The following is a 21,101-nucleotide window of genomic DNA, read 5'->3' on the forward strand; positions in this document are numbered from 1 at the left end:
ACACACACACACACACACACACACACACACACACACACACACACACACACACACAGTCCCAAGCAACTCCGGAGACCCCCGTGTGGCAATTCTAAGGTTCCCAGCAACACAGTAGTTTGAGGCCACTTTTTTAAGATTTTGAGGGGGTTGGATATTCAGCCTCATTTTTAAACTTACATTTCTTTGCATGTTTTGGTAATTTCCTCTGTCGCCAGCCTTGACTTTTGGGAAGTCTAGCTAGGTTGTACAGTTTCTTACTGTTTAAACAAGAAATTGTTTAAACTCTAGCGGCTGATACCCATTAAACAGCAGCTGTTGCCAGTGTTATTCTTTCTCACAGAAGCCAAACATGGAGCCACCGGTGCTTGAAAACGTGCCTTGACAATCACGTTTCCCATCTGATGTTGCAGCCCACCTCCTAGAACCAGCTGCTCTAGGTCAGGGGTCATTTACTCATTCTAAAGGCAGAATCCCCATGCCAGTAACCACTTCATTTCTAAATAGACACATCTACCCCGCACTCCATCCCAGACATTCACGTGGGCCTGCCACCGTAAGGACCTTTTGGAGTCTGGAACTAAGAACATTTGTGGTGTAGGCATACAACCTGGGAGGTGGGGGAGTCTTGGATAAATGATGGCCAGTGAGGGTGGGGATGTTTGGGAGTCTGGCAAGGACATGCGAAAAAACAAACCAGTAGCCTATAGAAAAAGCGGGTTGGATATCAGGGGCCGGTGGGATATGAAGAAAGTATTAAAAATTGTACATGTTTAGGAACATTGGCTTCAATAGGCCACAATTAAAAAGGAGGGGAAAAGCCCTCACTTTCCCACTTTACCTTTTAACTGCATGGTATTTTCCTGGAAATAATAAGTAAGTAAGTAAGTAATAATAATGGTAAAAATAATAGTGCTGATATCAATTGAGTACTTTAGGTTTATTGACACATTTATTGTAGGAAGAGAAAAAAAATCCTATGCACTCAACTATTGCTTCAACAGTCATATAAACTTACCGTCCAGCTGGGAAGAAAATGAGCCTGATGATTATCCTGGAACCTAAACAACTTGTGCTTTTAATCTTCTTCTTCCCTAACAGTCAGGGACTAAGGGATATTAATTTTCCCTGTAGGTTCACAATAAACAACAAAGTGCTTTTTATTCACAAATTCAATTTTTTATATCCACTCTGCTAGGCAGGCCTGGATATCCCCATTTTACAGAGGAGGAGACTGAGGTTCAGAGAAGTAAAGTGACTTGCCAGGGCTCTGGAACTAACTAGCACAGTCCACCCACTCTAGACACGCTCTTCATGGTCCCAGTGGGTGGCCCAGGAAGGAGGTCCCGAATGGAGGTGTGCTGGACTCCAGTATTTGCTTGCTGAACCCATGTATGTCACCAAAGTCCAGCTAAGATGATGAATAGTTATTGCAAGAGCACACAACTTACTTTCTCACTCGCCTGCCCCTCCCATGTGTCTTTGTGGACATTTTAAAAGGCAGAAACTGGAAATGTTTACCTATGTCCTCGAACTAGATACCAGCTAGACTTCTAGATATCTACTCTAAGGTGTGATGCTGAGGTGGGATTTCGAAGGTGGCATCCTGCCAACTTTTGCAAGTAATTCAACTCATTGTTCTTGATAGAGATAAAGAAGGGGGGAGTAACATGAAAAAGTGCTACTTGAGAATTGTGACTTTTCCTGAAAGTTGTCAGCAATCATGACATGCTCTTCAGCCTTCCTGACAGGTCTTACTGAGTTAAGTATCATTGGTTTGGCTTTTCTGATTTCTCTGGAATTTTCTAGGCTTCTTGGGGAGCCCCACTTTCAGAAATCGAGTTGTGACCCTTCCATACTTTGGGAGTCCTACTGCAGGCCTTAGTGGAGGAGGAACTCATGGAAAAGCTTAAGCAAATGCTACATACTCCTTCAAATGCCTAAGTGAGGAAATAGAAACATTAGGAGTAACTTCCAAGGTCACTTTCTCTGCTGTTGCTGAGTCCCTCTCTTTAAAAGAGGGTGGTGCATCCTTGGTAGTTCTGTTCCTGAGGAAAAACAGTTTCTGGAGGCCAGAACTACTCAACTGCCACTGTATTTTTCTTTCACAAAAATACAAATATGGTTCATCTGTCACATAACCCACCGGAAAAAGAGACATCTTGTGGCAGTGGGTGCTTGAGGCTACTTTTCAGTAAGTCATTATTAACCTCTAGATCTTGGCCATTTCAGGAATATGTATGTCGACACAATGGTTCATGATTATTGAACATACATCATGTGGCAAGCTTAGTGCTATGCCATCTATGTTGCTTGCAGCTGGGGCAATAAAAACACATTGAAATCACAGCCATAGTGACTGGCCCTCAAGGTCAGCAGCATTCTGATGGTAATGACAGCCCAAAACCTTCTTTACTGGGTTCCTGGCATGCTCCAGGCTGCCTTCATCTTCATTGTCTCACTTTATCCCTTCCTGGAGGGACTATCTATAGCTATCTACTTCAGTCATAGAAGCTTCACAGCATTATGATAAAGTCATTAATCAGTTACTACTGGACAAGCTGCTCTATACTAGATATTACAGGCAGGATGTATAATGTCCTGGACATATGATCAGAGTTTCTGCTTGTGAACAAGTGGGCATGTGAACAATCACAATAAATAATATTAGCTAGCATTTTTGCCTATATCCATGGATTCTGTAAATAGAATTCTAACTCTGCTTTATTAAATCCTGATTTCTATACAATAGATTCTTAGCTGGTTCCTACAATGAGCAGGTTTTATGTTGTATATATGATACACCTTTATTTGTGAGACTATATTTGTCTTTAACCTAAAAAGTGTTTTTGAAGTTGCATTAGTTATATATATATAAAATGTTCTTGTTATCAGTTATTTCCCCTCAGATTTTATTGCCAGTTACTTACATAACTATGTAATTTGAGGAGTACAAGTTCACATCTCCACATTTCACTTCTATGGAAACTTCAATGCCAAGGTCATTGTCACCTCTTTTCCTTTGGATGGTGTAAAGGAAGCTGGTGTCCTGAATTCCTTTTGAATTGACTGAGTCTTTACTTGCATTAGTAAATAAGGTGACGGACATTACAGTTCTTTGATGAGTTTCATTGAGTTTTGGAGACTTTTTTCAGTGTCAACCTTTGGAGAAAGAGGAAATGCTTGATTCCCCCACCCCTGCTGCAGCATTTTCCTTTTTTTTTATTCTTTCCATGGTTTCCTGCTGGTTGTAATAATGCAGGAAGGGAGAAGTGTGGAGAGGGAGAACACTGCCAGTGAGCGAGCAAGGCATTTTGCAGGAGCTGCTTTGAAGGAGAAATTGACATATTCATCATCCTCTCTTTCTCCCTGCTTTCACATCCTCTCTAAATTAAAAAGCAAACAGAAAAAACAAATATACCGCACATTTGTTTTCGGAGAATGGTGTGATAAAAATTTACTTAAAACAGTGTAGGCTTTACTGATAGTAACAGCTCAGCAAGTGATTTTTCCTGGTATTGATTCTGTTCTTCCCCCCGGCCATTTACTACAGGTTTCTATGCCAACGACTGATATCAAAGGCTTTTCAAATGGGTGTGTTCTGGAATATCAAGCCAGATTTTTTTGTTGTAGCTGCTGAGAGGTGAACTTTGTTTTAGCTAGCAGGCTGTGTTGAAAGCAAAGGATATATTTTGTTTGTTTTACTGTTTGCCATACATAGTTGCATCTTTGACCCTATGCTTCTAATAGAGTATTTCTCTTGGTTTGGGGGCATATGTTTAAACTGTTTTTGACATCTTTCCAGGTATACTCACAACGTTGTTTCTTTTGTTTTCAGAGAAAGTTATACTTTCAGCCCCTCTCAGTAGGCACTCTAGACACCAAAAGTGTTTTCAGTTCTTGTAGGGATATTGTCTATCATGTCTTTCTCTTTCAATCAACAGAATTCCTTCCTCCTCACTCCATCCCTAATGTGTCAACACCTGTTTCCTCATTTGAGCTTCCCAATGATTCTGTGAATTAATAGTCACTATCCTCCATCCCACCCCTAATCTTATAAATTAGAGAAATGCTCTGGGTGTTTGGGAACCAAAGGGAATTTTTCTGGCTCATGAGCCCAGGGTTCTATGACTTAATTTTTTCTTTATGCCATTGGCAAATGTCAACTCACAAACTTCTCTAATTGCTCTAAGAGATGTCAAAAACCGGGCCCTTCCTGGTGGCACAGTGGGTTAAAGCACAGCTCTGCAAGCTGGCTATAGCCGCTTCAGTGCGAGTTCAATCCCTGGCCCCGGAGGTGACCCACATGGTGCAGCAGACCTCTCCTGTATCGCCCGCTGCTCCCCTCAGCAATGTACTTTGTTAAGCTGCCTGTTCTGCTCTCCACTCTGTCTCTGGTGAATCCTCTCGCTGCCCCCGCACCTCTGGCTGGTACCCCAGTTCTGTATGCATAAATAAATAAATAAATCTTAAAATAAAAAAAGAGATGTCAAAAATCTTCTTACCCCAACAGGCTCTCGAGAATCCTAAGTTACTACTTTGGCAGTAGGGAAACCTATAGACCCAGGAACATGTGTGTGTGGTGGGGGATTGGCTACCCAGAAGTCATGGCTCATTGTTCACAGAATCATTGCACCCTGACACACAGATCTGGGCCTGTCTGACTTTCAGCAAGCTCCTGACTCCTGAGCAGCCCTTAGACTAGTCTGGTCAGCTCAGCAGGCTGGAGCCACAGATGGATTCTACTACTGCGTTAAAACACTAATTCTAGAGCTATAGGGCATGGTTTGGAATTGTTGGTCATACATTTTTCCTGAGTCATTTATGGAGATTTCTTAGTAAAATATGACTGAGATAGGAGTATTTTAGTTTATGCTATTACACCCTGGCTGGTTTAAAAAAGAAAACACAAGAGAGGGTTTGAAGTAATTTGTGTAAGTCAGGATAGAAAGTGAAAAAAAAAAAAAAAGACAAGACAACTGGGTTAAGGACAGGGAAGAGGAAAGGGCCTGTGCTCATGAGAACAGATTCTCTTGGGTTATAGAAATGAGGTAGTGAAGAGGGAGTGTTTGTTTTCTCCTCTAAATTACAATTATATGTACGTTTTTAAAAGTAGACACACTGAAAATGTTTACATATTCAGTTTTATCTATAAGGTATTCAGTGCAAAGATGTATGGGTATAGCTTATAAAAAATTCTTCTTTAGCAACTCATTCTTTTTTGCCTTCAAAGTCTTCATTTACTTCTTGTGGGTCACACACAGAAAGTCTTAATAACAGAAATTATTCTGAATGCCTGTACTATTTGGAAAGCTAGGTCAGCCCGAGTAATTTTCTCTCAAAGCCTCTTTTTCTTATAAATGTACAGGAATAGGTCTCAGTTTTAGCTTCTAAAAAATAAAGTTTTTAGTCAGTTGATGTGACAGCCCAATGTATGGCAAAATGAGTTTAATTCTTAGATCGTTTCCCTTCCATGCTTTTCATTTTCTAAAAAAGGGACAAAATGCATGCATATAGCATAAACTGTACCATCTTGACTGTGTTTAAGTGCACACTAAACACAGTCACATTGTTGCAGTGTTACCACCCATCCAGAGTTCTTTTCATCTGCCTTCCATTCACTTTTAATAGGGAGTAGTTCACTGCAAAAATCACATCCTAATCATTGCCTGAGAGGTACTGTGAGTCACCCTCGGTCTTGGACTGGTCTTGACTAGGAGAATAGGAAGGGAGTTAGGTTACACACACAGCTTTTCTTCACTTTGTAATCAGTCACTTCCTCATGTGGGGCCTCAGCGTGGGACCTCAGCATTCGGGTAATGGCAAAGAGTACTTTAGAAAGGATTGATACATTCCATAAGCAGCTTCCTCAAGTGACACCTCTCTAGCCTCCGTGACAGCCCCACTCCTGGAGGTTCTGACTGTTCAGCTTGAAATGCAGTGCCAGTTTGAGGTTAAAATCTCCTCCTTCCCATTCTTTGCTTTCTAACTCCTCCCTGTTCCCCTTCACTGCAGTCCTGGACTCCCACCCCAGAACACATGTACTACTCCAAACAAAAGGTTTAATCATTGGTCCTAAACTTTTAACCTTTTGCAGCATATTCATCTAAGAGATGAAGCCTATGTGCCCTCTGGGTGACGTATGGCTCCCACACCTGGTCCATTCTGGCCAGGTCCATTCTGGCCACATCCTAAAGAAGCACAATTCCACTGTCCCATGAGCGCACACTGACACAGACAGAAAGTCTTTACCATCATTGCCCTCTCCTGCCACTCAAGAGGATCGATGTCACTATTTCTGTTGAGACTCCAAAGCCTTTTCACTTCTCTGTCACACTCAATGAGCAAATACCTCTTGAAAACCTAGTGGACCTCAGAATTTTACTAAGTGACAGCTTTCCTTAATTCAGAGATAGAAGATAGTTATATTGCAAGGATTTGTTCAAGGTCTCAAAGAAATGAGAGGAAGGGAGAAGGGTGGGAGAAGAAGGGAGAAGGACAAACTTAGTAGATAATTAGCCTTAGCAAACACAAAACTTGAAACTGAAAAGGAACAAATGATAACAATGTCGATGCTTTATATTTGAATGGTCTAGTAATGTTTTCATAGTGTGTCATTTTATTATATGCCTTGTGTTTGCATTTAATGCAACCAGAAGAAGAAAATCTTAGGAATTGCAGAAAATTTGAGTGTTAATTATAGTTAAATCTAATGAACATTTTGGTCCTGAAGGCTGCGGAACTGAATCCTTCCCATTTAACAGATTTTTCTCATGTCAGGTTTAAGAAGAAAAAAGACAACAATAGCTGAACTACTAGTCATTTCTTTTCATTCCCATAGCTCTCATGTAATTCGTCAGACTCAAATTATACACCGTGAACCTAGGCTGAGATTTAATTTTGTGTATTTGCCAAAGTACCCAGCGACCTAGTTTCCATAGCCATATTGAGCAGATAAATGTCTCAGAAAAAACATCAGACCTCAGATACAATAGGAAAAATCACTGCTGGCTCATACTGGCTGACATGAAAGTAGACCTGAGGGCACAGAAGTGGATGTGCTCGCTACTCTACATAATTATTTGGGCACACATCAAAGGAGAATTCCTGAGTGACTTTTCCAAATTTGTATGTTCTTTAGAAATAACTTTTCTGATCTTCAGATGTTGGGAAGACTGTGCTAAGAGTCTGGTGAGTCCTGGTGCGCTCCTCCAGGGGCAAGGACTCATATGCTATCCGTGGCTGCAGGAGCCATCCTGAGGTGACATTGTTGAGTAGAGGGCAGGGTTGCACCTGCCATTCACTAGGCTACACAAGGTGGATGCACTCATTTAACAACCTATCCAAGCTCTGCTTTGCCTTTGACCACCTTGACTGTTCTCTGTGGTTCTCTCTGACCTGTGTGGTTCCAAGATCCAGGCCCAGGATTCAGCACAGGGCATTACAGTTTTGGCTAGTTGTGCAAAATGATTTCATTTTACTTCTGTTCTACTCAGGACATCTGCATATCTTCAGTGACATAGTAAGCTTGCTAAATTCATCAAAATTTACAAGTCAAAACTGCAGTGAGATACCACTTCACACCCCCAGAATGGTTATGATCAAAAAGAACAGATAGTAGCAAATGATATAGAGGATATGAAGATAATGGAATGTTTTCATGTTGCCTGTTGGAACATAAAATGGTGCAACTGCTTTGGAAAATAGTTTACTAGTTTTTAAAAATGGTGTAGGGAGAATGAAAAGTGTCTATTAAATACAGTAAGCATTTCTTCTTGGGAGGACAGAAATTTTCTAAAATTGGTTATTGTTGTGTTTGGCAACACCACACTGATAAAGAAACAGAAGTCCTGGAACAGGCTACTTAATGCAAGATGCTGCTCAAGAGCAAGCTCCTGGCCTCTTTATTGACAACATAATCAGGCTGCAGCAGTTGTAGACATAATCAGGCCACAGCAGTTGTAGGAGGAAGTAAGTAGAAGGAAAAGGGGAAGTGTGGAACTGTCAGCTATTGTATCAAGGGTGTGAGTCTGCCCTCCAGGCACTTCTCATCTGCTGGATGACTGACTCGGTATTATAATTGAGATCCAGCCCTAGTTCCTCAGTCAGGGTTTCAATCTTATCAACAAGGCCTTCCAGTGATGAACTTCTGGGGTCCCTTGTCATACAATGATCCTCAGCCCCCTCCCCCAGGGTGATCCTAGTCATGCTTAGGCATCAGTCATCAGCCCCCTGTGCTTTCCTGGTCCTACCTCTTGGTGCAGGCAGTATCTTCCCAGGGTCATCAGCTTTCTGCTCTTGATTGATTTGAAAGACACCTTGTAAGGTTTGGCTCCAGTGATTGGTTGACCAGTTTCTGAAGAGCAGTTCTGAACTTGTATAGGAATGTAGAACTGTAGCTAACAAACTGATGGCCCACAGGCTACTTACCATAACTTCTGTTATAGGCTATAGTAAAGATAGCACAACTCAGTGAATTGCATACCTTACAAGGGTGGATTATAGAGTATATGAATGCTATCTTAAAAAGACTGTTAAAGCCAACATTTGTTGGACATTTGTCCTACAATGTAACTTTTTTTTTTACCTTTTCCTTAACTGCTTATTTCTCCTGAGTTAATGATATTTGTGAAAGAGCAAAAAAAAAAAAAAAAAAATTAATGCCTTGTTACCTATCTTTATTTATCCAAGAATCTGCAAAAGAAATACTGTTTCTATCCTATTGCTTTGTTTTTAATTTCCTCATATAACTGGTCTCCCTTGGGAAAGATGGAATAAACATTCAGTTGAAAACCCTTCGTTTTTGACACTATGGCGTCATTTATGTCTGAACTTATTGGTTCTCTTTTTCCAGAGATGGGACTGTACAACTCAAGTGCCCTTGTGTTAGCTGGTAACAGTACATGCCCAGAGAACAAGATGAAGTAGCTGGTCATGAACAAACACTCAAAAATCTGCTGTTAGCCATTGAAGTTGTGTGAGAGGTTGTAGATAACAATTTGGTACTCAAAAAATAGAGGGAACAGAAGCATGGAAAATTCGAACCATAACACTTTGCAAATGCCATAACAGATTTAGATGGTAGATGAGTTCCCTAGACAAAACTGAGCAGAGGAAAATAAGAAGGCAGAGGATTGGATGCCCCAAGGGAGCCAGTAGAGGGGAGAAGGAATGGTCTTACTAGAAGAATGGGAGCTAGGTGGAGACTTGGGGTTTGCCCAATATGATGGGATGGGATGGGTGTTTCCATGTCGAACATGAAGTTTTTTTTCTAGGTAGACTAGAGCTATTCATGTTTGAAGAGGCCTTCACTGCCTGTATTTGCAAAGAGGAAAAATGTGAATTTTTGTAATTACCAATACGGCGCAATACTGTCATCATATTTAATGGGTCTCCTTTTACATGATTTCTTTATTTAGAACGTTTTGTGAATTGTTGGAGAGAAACCACCAAAATATTTTTTCTTACAGGCTTGTCACAAAACAGTGGATCTAGAAGGGTGCCAAGGAATTCATGGGGTTGGACAGACATATTCCTAATGCAATGCAGAAGATGTCTGTTTATTTTTAAGATGATTAGAGAAGAATATTTGGCAGCTTTCCTCAGTGGCCTCTGATACTCTTTAATAACACTAACTTCCTTTTGTTGAACTAAGATATGAAAGTATAGTGTGCTGAAACTCTCCATTGTGCCGACAGTAAATATACTTCTTACTTACTATAAACTTGGCTTATTTTATAGGACAAATAATACAAAATTATGTGGGAGCCATAAACTCTTGATTTCCTGGCAATAGTCTCCCATTATTGTGAATATTGGTAGATTGAAGATGTGATTTCTCCAAAGGACTTAAGTAATTTGGGCATGATTACAGGGACATTGTGTTCTACTTGGCACAAACAATTCCTGCTGTGTCAAAAGACACTACCCTTTAGAGATTAAAGGCCACTTTAAGGTTAGTAAAATTTCAGGGTAAGGAATAAAATATACTGGAGATTTTTTACTTTCCTTTTATTTTTAAAGAGCAGCAGTCATTTGGAAATATTATCAGCATTTATATCTCACCCTGGGTTGTAAAGTCATTTCTTGCTGCAAAGTGGTTTTTACGGTTGAGAACCTGCTGACAGCTGTGTGAGAAAACCATAGAATAACATTTAAGGGACCAAGAAATTCTAGTTTGCATGCAGTTCTCACAACAGGAATAGACATCTCCAGGCCCTCCCGCTGGCCTACAGTAGGCCAAACTCAAAAAAGTACTTGCAAGTTGTCTAGTCTAGAAGCCGGGGATTGTGAGAAAGGAGGAAGTGATGTGTAGGTGCCTGTTCCCACACATAAACATTTCTTCAGCAGATTTAGGTTTTCTGTGAAATAGAACAGAAAAGCCAGAAACTGGTCAGAGTGAAACTAATTAATGAAATCCCTGTATCATCTCCATTAGCCTCTGTCGACAGGATAAAAATTAATGTCATGCTGGATTTTTTTTGTGTGATACTCCGTCACTCTCATTCTTTGAAAGACCGGCAGCCTAGACTCTCTTTTTGCGCTGTACCCTGAACTTCTGCCACATCTGTTTATCAAGATCTTGGGGTCTGTAGGACCTCATGCAAAATCACCCCTGGGTTGGCATTGTCCTATGAAGGGCTTTGTTAGGAGTGTTGTGCATATTTTGTTGAATTATATTTATAATAATTTCCTTAATGGCTCAAGCAGTTGAGCATGTCTAAGTTAATGTTTTTTCAATGCAGGAATCAATTTGGGGACTGCTATTGTGAGATAAACTCATTTTTCAGTGGAAAATGTACATTTTCCCTTGTTCCAAGAAGAGAATAGTTGTAACAAGGACTAGCTGTTCTGAAGGCTGTCCACGAGCTATTACTTAACCCCAGGCTCGCTCTTCCCAGTAGCTATTTTTGTGTCCTGCGTACAGTGTCTTTGCCTGTTTCTCTCAGAACATATTTCAACATTTTCCAAAGTTGACTGTTTGCTCAGCAGGCATCTTATACCCCAGAGCTTCTTAATCTCCTTATTTACGAATTAAAAACATGAAAAATATATGTGCAAGATTATACATTTCATATTCTTTCTTTTAGTTGGGAAGTTCAAGATTTCTCTAAGACAAGCCTATCTCAATATTCCACCAACCAGGAAGATTAATGTTTATAAACAAATACTGTAGGAGCAGGACATTTTTTGTTGTACTATTTCCGAGCTAAATTCCCTAGGCTTAGTTTCCTCATTTATAAAATGGAGTTACTAATAGTTCTGGGGTGAGTATTACATTAGTATTGTGCATATTACATGCGATTGTGAATGTGAAGAGCTTAGTACAGTGCTAGACATGGGGAGAGCACAGCAAATGCTAGTTACAGTGGCAGTGGTGATGATAAAGGACTGGCGTCTCAGGAACTTGTGTTGTGGCATTATGACATAGCATTTTCGGATAAGAAATCAGATCTCATAATCTGAAAATGTTATTTGAATTTGCTACTGCAGAAGGGTAAATTGCTTTGGTATCACTTAATGAGTTGCCATTTAGTCCTAGTCTGTGTGTGCACGTGCACATGTGAGTGTATGCACATGTATGCAGGTGAGTAGCAGCCTTGTCATGTCTTGTGTCCCTACCTGGGTATTCAGGAGTTTTGCCTTAACAACCTTTGCTAAACCCAGCACAGGTCTTAATATTGTGTCGTGCACCCAGTAGGTTTTCTATAAATATTGAATATTTTTATTCAATTAAAAAGTCAAATTGTCATCCCAAATTGTACTAGTAAATGATATTTTGACCTCATGAAGAATTTTTTTTTTATTTTTAAAGGAGATGGAATTAAACTAGGAAATAGGTCCTCGGAGACTACCTAGCCTCTTTTCTTAAGGATTCAGCTGCCTCTCTGGTTGCAGAGCATAGTGCCTATCCTGTAATTGAAATGACGTAAATGCTGGCTAAGACCTTCATCCTTGAGATCTTGGTACCAAAGAAATAGAAATGAACTTAGGCTAACAAGAGGGGATTTACTGAAAAGATATCTGAGGGACCACAAAATGTATGGTAAACTGGAGAATGGGCAGAGTCCAGGGGAGTTTGGGCAAGTTAGGAGATGACCCAGAGCAGTGGTTTATGTCATAGGAAGCATCAGCCCAGCAGTGACAGGGAAGGAGAACCCAAAGTCATGTTTCTTTGTCTGTCAGTGACTAGTTCCAGAGACAGAGTCCTATACCAGGCTTAGACCACAGGCTCACAGCTGGGCTCCTCTGAGAGCCCGAGTGAGGGAAAAAGGATCTAACCCATTGACTTCTGTAATGGGGTATGGTACCCAGGACCGTCCTTTTTACACAACTCCCCACAGAGGAGAAGCAGTTTTGTTTTTTTTTAAAGATTTATTTATTTGTGCATACATAACTGAGGTGCAGGCCAGAGGCTCAGGGGCAGTGAGAGGCTTCACCAGAGACAGAGTGGGGAGCAAAACAGGCAGATCGACGAAGTCCACTGCTGAGGGGAGCAGCGGGCGGGTCAGGAGAGGTCTGCCACGCCATGTGGTCACCTCCGGGGCAGGCGGGAATCGAACTCATGCAGAAGCGGCTCTAGATTCTCAGTGTTGTGCTTTTAACCCGCTGCGCTACTAGGGAGGGCCGAGAAGCAGTTTTTAAGAAGAAACCAGGGGCTGCTAGGAAAGGACATCAGCTTCTGGATGACAAAAAAGGGCAAATACCCACCATTCTACATTTTTCGTATTTGACTCCTAACTTAGAGCATAGTCTATAGTCTAGCCAGTCTTTATTTCGCCTATGCAAACCTTGGAACACATTCTGAGATAGTCGGCTTTATTATTCCAGTCCTCTGTGAAGTTCAAAGACAGTCCTCCCTGCCATTCTCCCCCTCATCTGAGTGCGAGTATCCTTCCAAAGAAATTCGATAAGAACACAGGAGTTGAGAATCTTAATCAGTGTCAGAGACTAGAATGAGCTACTTTTAATTTGTTTTCTATATAAGTAGAAATAGGTTTAGAGATATTATTTCCCACCATTTTGTTGTTGTTGTTGTTTGTTTCCCATAAACAGCTACCATGGTCCCAGGGAACTGATCAATTGAAATTTGGGGCCTGTGTAGGTACAATATATTTCCTTCCATCAGAGGTCATGTTTGTGACACAGTATTTACTTTGAAAATCGCCCTGAGGTTGGAGGTTGGTTGGTATGGGGTTTTTAAAATGCCACCCGAATTTCAGTTACTATTCTTTGCTTTTATGTTACAGGGGAAAACTTACCCATTTCGGGGTGCCTTTCCTCCGGTATGGAATCCTATTGCATATCTGGATTACAACAATCTGTGGCGGACAATGGATAACATGGGAAAGGAGGTACAGTATATGGTCAGCTTGCACATGACCTGTTGCTAAAGTAACAGTAACAACTGTTTATCCTTTCCTAGTGCAAGGAATGTTGCTCAGGACATTGATGCATATAATTTCAATGCACCCAGCCTCGCTGCCAAGCTGGCAGTATTTCTGCTTTGCAGATGTGAAAAATGAGTGCCAAGGGGTTATGCAGTTTCTCTGAGACCACACAGCCAGAGAACCAGGATTCAAATTTGCAACATCCTGTTATTAGTATCAGGTGCTTTGAACTCCATGCCATTGAATATTTACTAACTGATCTTTTACCAGATATCTTACTTATAGTTGTCTTACCCATATTTGATGCCATTTAAGATAATAAAGGTGAGAAAGATTTGCTTCCCCCCTCCTTTTTTTTTTTTTTTAACTTACCCTCAGACTTTGTAACATCACTTTCTCAAACCTAAATTAGAAACCTAAATGGGTGGTTAGCTTTCAGTCTTCATCATTATATATAAAGTTATACACACAGGACTACATTATTATCATTATTATTGCAGCAGCATTAAGGATTAGAATCCAAAGAGTCTTAACCTCACTACTATCTATACATAGAAGTCTGCCAGTCATACATTCTAATATAGAGAGAACAGTTTTTGAGGTTTCCATGAGGCCAAGACAAGGCGGTGGGCATTAACCAAAACACTTGAATGCGGGCCCTTCTTTCTCTGCAGATCCCAGCTGATGCACCGTGGGATGCCCCCCATGCTGAGGAATGGGATAAGATGACCATGAAAGACCTCATTGAAAAAATCTGCTGGACAAAGTACTCTTGACTTTAAATTTTACCTTTCTCTTCCCTTCTGATCTTTCTTTTTCTATCTTGAGCTGCGGTGTTTTCCTTAATAACTTAGAAGGAAAAAGCTAAGGGGAAACCAAATGAACTTTCAGTCAGTAGCAGCTCTAAACACATTTTAGCTATGCCAGAACAGGTTTAAGCATAACATGAATTTAAAACATAGGAAAAGTAGGTGAATGAAATAGAACTTTTAAACGAAAGAACTGTATGATTTGCAGTGAAATGAATAATTGTGTTTTTAGATGCTGTTAGCTACAGAAGCATTTAACAAAGATATTTCCAAGGTACTTCAATATTTATAGAAAAATAGGAAACTGTTCTTTATTAATGAAGATGTAATCTGTATAATCTTTTCTATTAGAAATTGCATTATTATCTGAACTAACTTACAGTTTGTTCACTCAGCATTTTAAGCCTGTGATGTGAAGGCACTGGGGGATGGTAATGAACTTGTTAGCATGGCCCTGCCCTTGAGAAGTTATAATCTTCTAGCAGAGGAAACTAACAATATACCCATATATTCATAATGCTAGGAGAATGACTGTAACAGTGAACCTGACCTTCTGAGGGTAAAGGAAAGATTCCTTTTGAAGCAGTCTTTATACATAAACTGAAGAGTTAGTGCATCTGTTAAGATGAGCCAGAAGCAAGGTGGAGACTGGAGAAGGTAGATGGCGTGGAGGCATGGTGTCTTACAGCAGTGAGACATAGTGACTAGGGGTAGGTAATAACATGGTTCATTGGTGCTGTGGGATGGTGTCTTCCATGAATGAGCCACTGCATATGTTGGAAGCAAGAAGGATGTGTGGTGTGAGGGTGGTTATCTTCCAGGAATTTGCCACAGTAGATGGAGGAAAATGGAAGTGTGGGGGATGGAATCTTCCAGGAATAAGCCATGGTGGATGGGGTAATCAGAAAGAATGGACAGTGTATTTGGATGGATGGTTGGGCCTAGAATGAACCACCAGTGGATTGTGGGTTACGGGTGGAGACAGGATGAATGGAGAGTGTGGGGATTAGCTCTTCAAAAAGGAGCCACATACTGGATTGGGGCAGACATGAAGTGTGAATGGTATGGGGAGATGGTATCTTCCAGGAATTAGTCACAGTAAATGGGCAGAGAGAGGGAGGATGGATGGTATGAAGCATGGTATCTTCTAGGAAGGGATGTAATGGGAGGTTGGAGAAGTGGTTAAAGGCTGATGGTGCAAGACATTTTGTTCACATTCAAGATTTTGCCTTTTGCATAAAGGCCATTGGAGGGCTTTAAGTAGAGGGTTGTTTTGATTTTGCACTTTTAAAAGTCTTCATTGGCCGTAGTGTGGAGAAGGATACAAATGGGCATGTGGGATGACCAGTTGGGAGTCACCACTATTATAACCCAAATGAAGGTTGGCGTGGCAGACCTCTCCTGTCTCGCCCGCTGCTCCCCTCAGCAGTATACGTTGTCGATCTGCCTCTTCTGCTCCCCACTCTGTCTCTGGCGAATCCTCTCACCGCCCCTCACCTCTGACCTGTACCCCAGTCTGTATGCATAAATAAATAACTAAAAAAATGCATTCGTTCAGATACTGAGTTTATGAAGTTTTTTCTTTACCCCTCCAAAAACAGTAGACATGCCTTTTAACCACAGTAATTTGTGTATTAGAAGCACATTTCGTGTGAAGCTTGGCTGTATTTATGGTTGACTCCATCTCTTGTTCTATACTCAGGACAGCTAGGCAGTTTGCAACTCTCTTTGTGAATGTCAACGTGACCTCTGAGCCTCATGAGGTCTCCGCCCTGTGGTTCCTGTGGTACGTGAAGCAGTGTGGAGGCACCACTCGGATATTCTCAATTACCAATGGGGGCCAGGTATGGGGTGTTCCTTCCTAGGCCAGAATGTCATTTGTGCTTGGCTCTCACCCACAGTAGCCTCTTACTAATTGCTTCTTTGTTTTGAAACATTCATGATTTGCAGTGTGACACGATCTCAACATGCTCTACTAAAGAGAAAATTGCCCACTTTTCTCATTCCTGAAAATAAGCTCCATGACTAAAGAATATTTCATTTTAAATTAACGTTAGGCTTTGAGAGTTAATTTCCTTCTTTTGAGAGGTAGCTAAAACTAGGCTATTTATGTGTGACATAAATTACTAATATAATTTCCCAAAGAGTCTAGTACCTGGATGATTATACTTAAAGTCATCTCTATTCTAGACAGGTTTTTGTACCATTCTGTACCTTAGAAATACTCTTCTTTGTTAATTGTTATCAAATAAAAGTAACTGTTATTTCTTCAGTAGTAAATTGTGCGTTTTTGGTTCTAAATATTTGTTGCCCACTTTTGTCTGCTCAGCCTCCATACCACTTCTGTTACTGCTGAGTGAACTCGTTGGCTCATTGGCTAGACACAGCAAGCTGACAACAAGACCAGAATCCTGATTTCTTATTTTCTGGATTCTGAGATTCTTTATTTCCGGGCTCTCCTTCATCAAGAAAAAAAAAAAATCTCTTTTCTAAGAGTTACACCTAGCAAGAATGGGATTTAATTAAAAGAAGTTTACTTCTAGTTTGTCAACTGTTCCAAAATGCAAACTGTGTGTCTTTCTCTGTTACGTAAATGACTCCTCTCAGAAGATTTCTAGAAGTCCCCAAGCTGTTCTTGTGGCCCCAAGAATTATTGCTAATTTGACCCTTACCTGCCAAACAGGAAAGTCTTGCATTTCAGAGTGTCTTTACTTATGCAACATTTCACATTACCTCTATTTTACTTCCTGAGGTATCTTGACTCATTTTATATTTATGGCCCTCATTGAGAAGAACCAAGACACATCTAGCCTAACTCTATATGACCTTTTAGAAAGAACAGTTCAGATTATAAACCATGACCTGTTAGCACAATATTTTTACAGGGAACTTAGATTTATTTTTCAGTAATTAGTTTAACAAATATTAGACATGGTAGGGAGGATAGTGAACAAGATGAAATTAATTCATGGTCTTTCCACAGTGTTAAAATTCAAAGTATCTCTTGGAAAACAGAGATCAAACTATAAATTAAATGGTTCATTTTTCCTGAGGAAAACAGATCATAAATTTAGCTCTGAACTAAACACCTATGGGGACATTTTTGTAAAGAACCTTGTTGGTGCCATTAGAACAATAGCCAGTTATAAAAGCACAAAAATTACTGCATGTCTGTTCATTCCATGTTGTCTGAAGGTGTGCAATTGAGATACCTAATTGTCATATGTTGGGCTCTGCCTCAGTTTATCAGAGTGTATTTATAACCATTCAAAGAATCATCTACAACAATCTAAAAATACTCCCCTGAGTCTTATAGCTCTCATTGTAACAAGAATTTGCCTCCTTAGATTAAGGTGGAACCATTTCCAAGATGAGAGTAACTGCTGGTTTATCAGACTGCTCAAGGGAGCTAATTATTTAATTAGGTTAATGATTAAAAAGTAGCAAAGTCCCCCAGGGCTTCCTCCATGCCCTTCACAAATAAGCACTTAAAGCCCACACACTTGCTGATATTTGCACTACTGTAAAGGTGGCACTGATGTCAGGGAACACTGCTTTGTATTGTGTGACTACATAAACTAGTAATGGCTTTCTCCTGCTGGAAGCTGTGCACAGCATGTTTGAGGTGTCTTGGTAGAATGTACCTTTATGCTAATCAGTTCCTCAAGTGTTCAGAGTGTGACGTATGGCCTGTGACTTTCTGGAGGTTTTCTAGTCAGTGCCAAATAATGACTTTCCTTCTTCAGACTTGTATAACATTTCCCTTCTCACTTGCCTTCTCCTGTAGGAACGGAAGTTTGTAGGTGGATCTGGTCAAGTGAGTGAACGGATATTGGCCCTCCTTGGTGACCGAGTAAAGCTGAGTTGTCCTGTCACTGGTGTTGACCAGTCAGGTGAAAACATCATCATAAAGACGTTGAATCACGAAGTGTATGAGGTAATTCACTCAGTCAAAAAGAGTAAATATTAAATACACCTGTGTCTTCTGCACTTTCTACTTATGATCTAAGCAATGGCATAATTAACACCGACATGTTTCTGGCTCAGTCTTTGAAATTATCATTTACTCGACCTCCGTTCTATTTTGTTGCCTTATAGTAGCCTAGTTTTTATGTTATTACTGCTTGATGTCATTCAAAATCATTAAAAAAAAGATGTTTTCTGCTCTTTGGGAAGACCCTGGTTCACATCTCAGGTGGTATCTTATGTCTGTGCGTTACAGTGCAAATATGTCATTAGCGCCATCCCTCCAACCTTGACCACAAAGATCCACTTCACACCCATGCTGCCAATGGAGAGGAACCAGCTGATTCAGCGTCTGCCCATGGGGGCTGTCATCAAATGCATGATGTATTACAAGGAGGCCTTTTGGAAGAAGAAAGGTAAGCCACTGCTCCTCATGTTTAAATTGCACTTCGTGAAAGAACCAAACTTTCTGAGGAACATTATATTAGACACTGAAACAAAAAATGAATAATCTTTTCAAATTGGTAGGTAAAGCATTGAAAATCATAGTCCATTTCCTCGTAGCCCCTGGTAACACAAAATTGACCACGAGCACTTGCTGCCAGGGGCTGGAGGAAAAGGGATGGCGCAAGTCCAGGGCACCATGGCCACCACCGGAAGAGCACTGCTTTGAAGTCACACATTCCTGGGCTTCACTTCTTCCTTATGTGGCCTCAGGCATGACACGCCTTTTGCAGGCATTAAGTTTGTTAGGTTATATAATTGCTCTTGTTTTGGGGGTTTGGCACGATTAAAGCATTTGTTCAGCCTCAGACTCTTGGTGTAAAATATTGACAGTAAAGCCTACTGTCTGTTTCGGGGGAGGAGGAAATGAGGCAGGTACTGGGAACATATGGTGACTTCATGTTTGCAGAGTCTTCCTGTCACTTTTTCCATGGGTTGCACCCTCTTTCTCTGTCTACCTCTTTCAGATCCCCTCTTTCTCCCTGTGTATTCCAAATCTACAGGACCATCTTACCAATTTAGCTATGCATGGAACATCTGTGACCTTTATGGAGGGCCATCAACATGGGCCATTTTCCATGTGCCTGGCTGAATGGGCATCTTTGAATTGTTAGTGTATATTTAGCAGGGAGTAGCTTCTAACTTCGGGCAAAGCCAAATAGTTTAAGATGTGCCTTTAGCAAAATATATATACATACATAATTTCTATATCTGAGTCTCCGAATAGGTCAGTCTAATCTAGGGAATTTTCTCCTGGTTAAGATTTCTGTGGTTGCATGTTGATTGAAGATGAAGAAGCCCCAATTTCAATAACCCTGGATGACACTAAGCCAGATGGATCACTCCCTGCCATCATGGGGTAAGTCCTACATTCTCCAAACCATGTAAGTGATTGGATGTTGTCAGTCTACTGTTTTGGAATTGCACTCAAGAAATTATAAATAATTCTATAGAAATAAGTTAGGTTTTCATTTATTAAAATATTATGGTAATGTTTTATATGTGGCATAAAAACACAGAAAATTTACTAAAATAGAAATCATCTTGAACTTGTGCCTATATACTTATTTTCCCAATAAAACTTACACATTGGGTCTTCCTGGTGGCTCAAGGGGTTAAGTTTCAGCACTTTGAAGCTGTCAGCAGCCACTGCAATATGAGTTCGATCCCTGTTCATGGAGATGACCCATTAGGTGCAGCAGACCTCACCTGTCTCACCCGCTGCTCCCCTCAGCAGTGTATTTCAGTACATCTGCCTGTTCTGCTCCCCTCTCTATCTCTGATCAATCCTCTCATTGCCCATACTCCCCACACCTCTGACCTACACCCCAGCTCTTATATGCGTAAATAAAACAATTTTTAAAAAAGTCTTACACATTGAAAACTGAGTGGAAGAAGCAATTACACAGGCAACCTGGTAGACAGCCCCACCTTGAAGCATATTGTCCACAGCTGTTTTTCCTGACAAACCTCCCAATGTAGGCTTTCTGGGCTTTTTCCTTTTTTCCATTCCAAACACCAGCTACACCGCAAATGTTAGTTGGTACCCTGAAATAGAAGTCGGACAACCAATTAGGAAGTGCTCTTTGAGGTAGAGTCAGGCCTTGACTGGATGGTACTTTCCCCGTAGGTCACTTCACAGCTCTCCCTCACCAGAGATGGTCTAGGGTGAGGCTGTGTGTCTAGAAGAGACTCTTTCCCTTACCCCCATCCATGCACACACCGCTCTGCCCTTTGGAGACAGGAAATCCAGATAGCGAGGTTGATTCTCACAAAAGGACTGCTACAGAGTGATGTAGTCTCCCAGTTGCCTTATCTTGCAGTCCTGCTCAAAAGTATACAAACAAAAGAACTCTTTATTCTACAGCTCAAGAGCACAGCTTCTGTAATAGTGACCTTTAGAGACCCGTGGTTTCCTCTTTTCCCCTGGGAAGTGTGTCTTCTAGGGAGCAGAAGGGAGAATTGAGCTCATCATGCACATTGCATCGTTTGAGGTAAATTACAAAACCAAAAGGAGCCAGCCAACTTAGAAAGCAGTCTGTGCCACAGGGCTGCCAGTGAGGCATTTTGTAATCACTTCTTTGGATGGAAAGAAAGTATGAAAACTAGCACCAGCCTCCCTGAGAAGAGCAAGTGCTCACAACTGAAACACCTCAGGAACAGCACCTCTTTCTAACGCTCTGACCTCACTGGACAGCACAGACTATGGATTGTTCATTCCCCATCGTCTTTTGTGTGCCAGAGGAAAGCCAAGGTTTTGAGGCAGAGGTTTTAGGAAATGGTCAGTCAAAACCAATCCAGCTGTGGGTAGAAAAACATTGATGTTCTTCTTGCCTTGGAGTTAGGTATTGTGGTATTCACCCTTCTGGACTTTACTCAGCCTGAACTGCCAAGGACTCACAGGGCAGGTGTCTTCCAGATAATGGACTTATTT

General features: G+C 40.9%; 1 protein-coding gene across 1 annotated transcript in view; it reads left to right on the top strand.

The window, feature by feature from the left end:
* MAOA (monoamine oxidase A) overlaps nt 1-21,101 on the top strand; it is a 49,822-nt gene that overhangs the window by 15,758 nt on the left and 12,963 nt on the right. The window contains exons 4-9 of the mRNA XM_004689961.2: nt 13,248-13,352; nt 14,063-14,154; nt 15,900-16,041; nt 17,985-18,134; nt 18,420-18,579; nt 19,430-19,526. Of these exons, the coding sequence (XP_004690018.1) occupies nt 13,248-13,352; nt 14,063-14,154; nt 15,900-16,041; nt 17,985-18,134; nt 18,420-18,579; nt 19,430-19,526 (746 nt within the window). The remainder of the gene's footprint in view (nt 1-13,247; nt 13,353-14,062; nt 14,155-15,899; nt 16,042-17,984; nt 18,135-18,419; nt 18,580-19,429; nt 19,527-21,101) is intronic.

Source organism: Condylura cristata, unplaced genomic scaffold (genome assembly GCF_000260355.1).
Source record: "Condylura cristata isolate star-nosed mole 26May11 unplaced genomic scaffold, ConCri1.0 scaffold00027, whole genome shotgun sequence".
In the NCBI taxonomy this organism is placed as follows: Eukaryota; Metazoa; Chordata; class Mammalia; order Eulipotyphla; family Talpidae; genus Condylura; species Condylura cristata.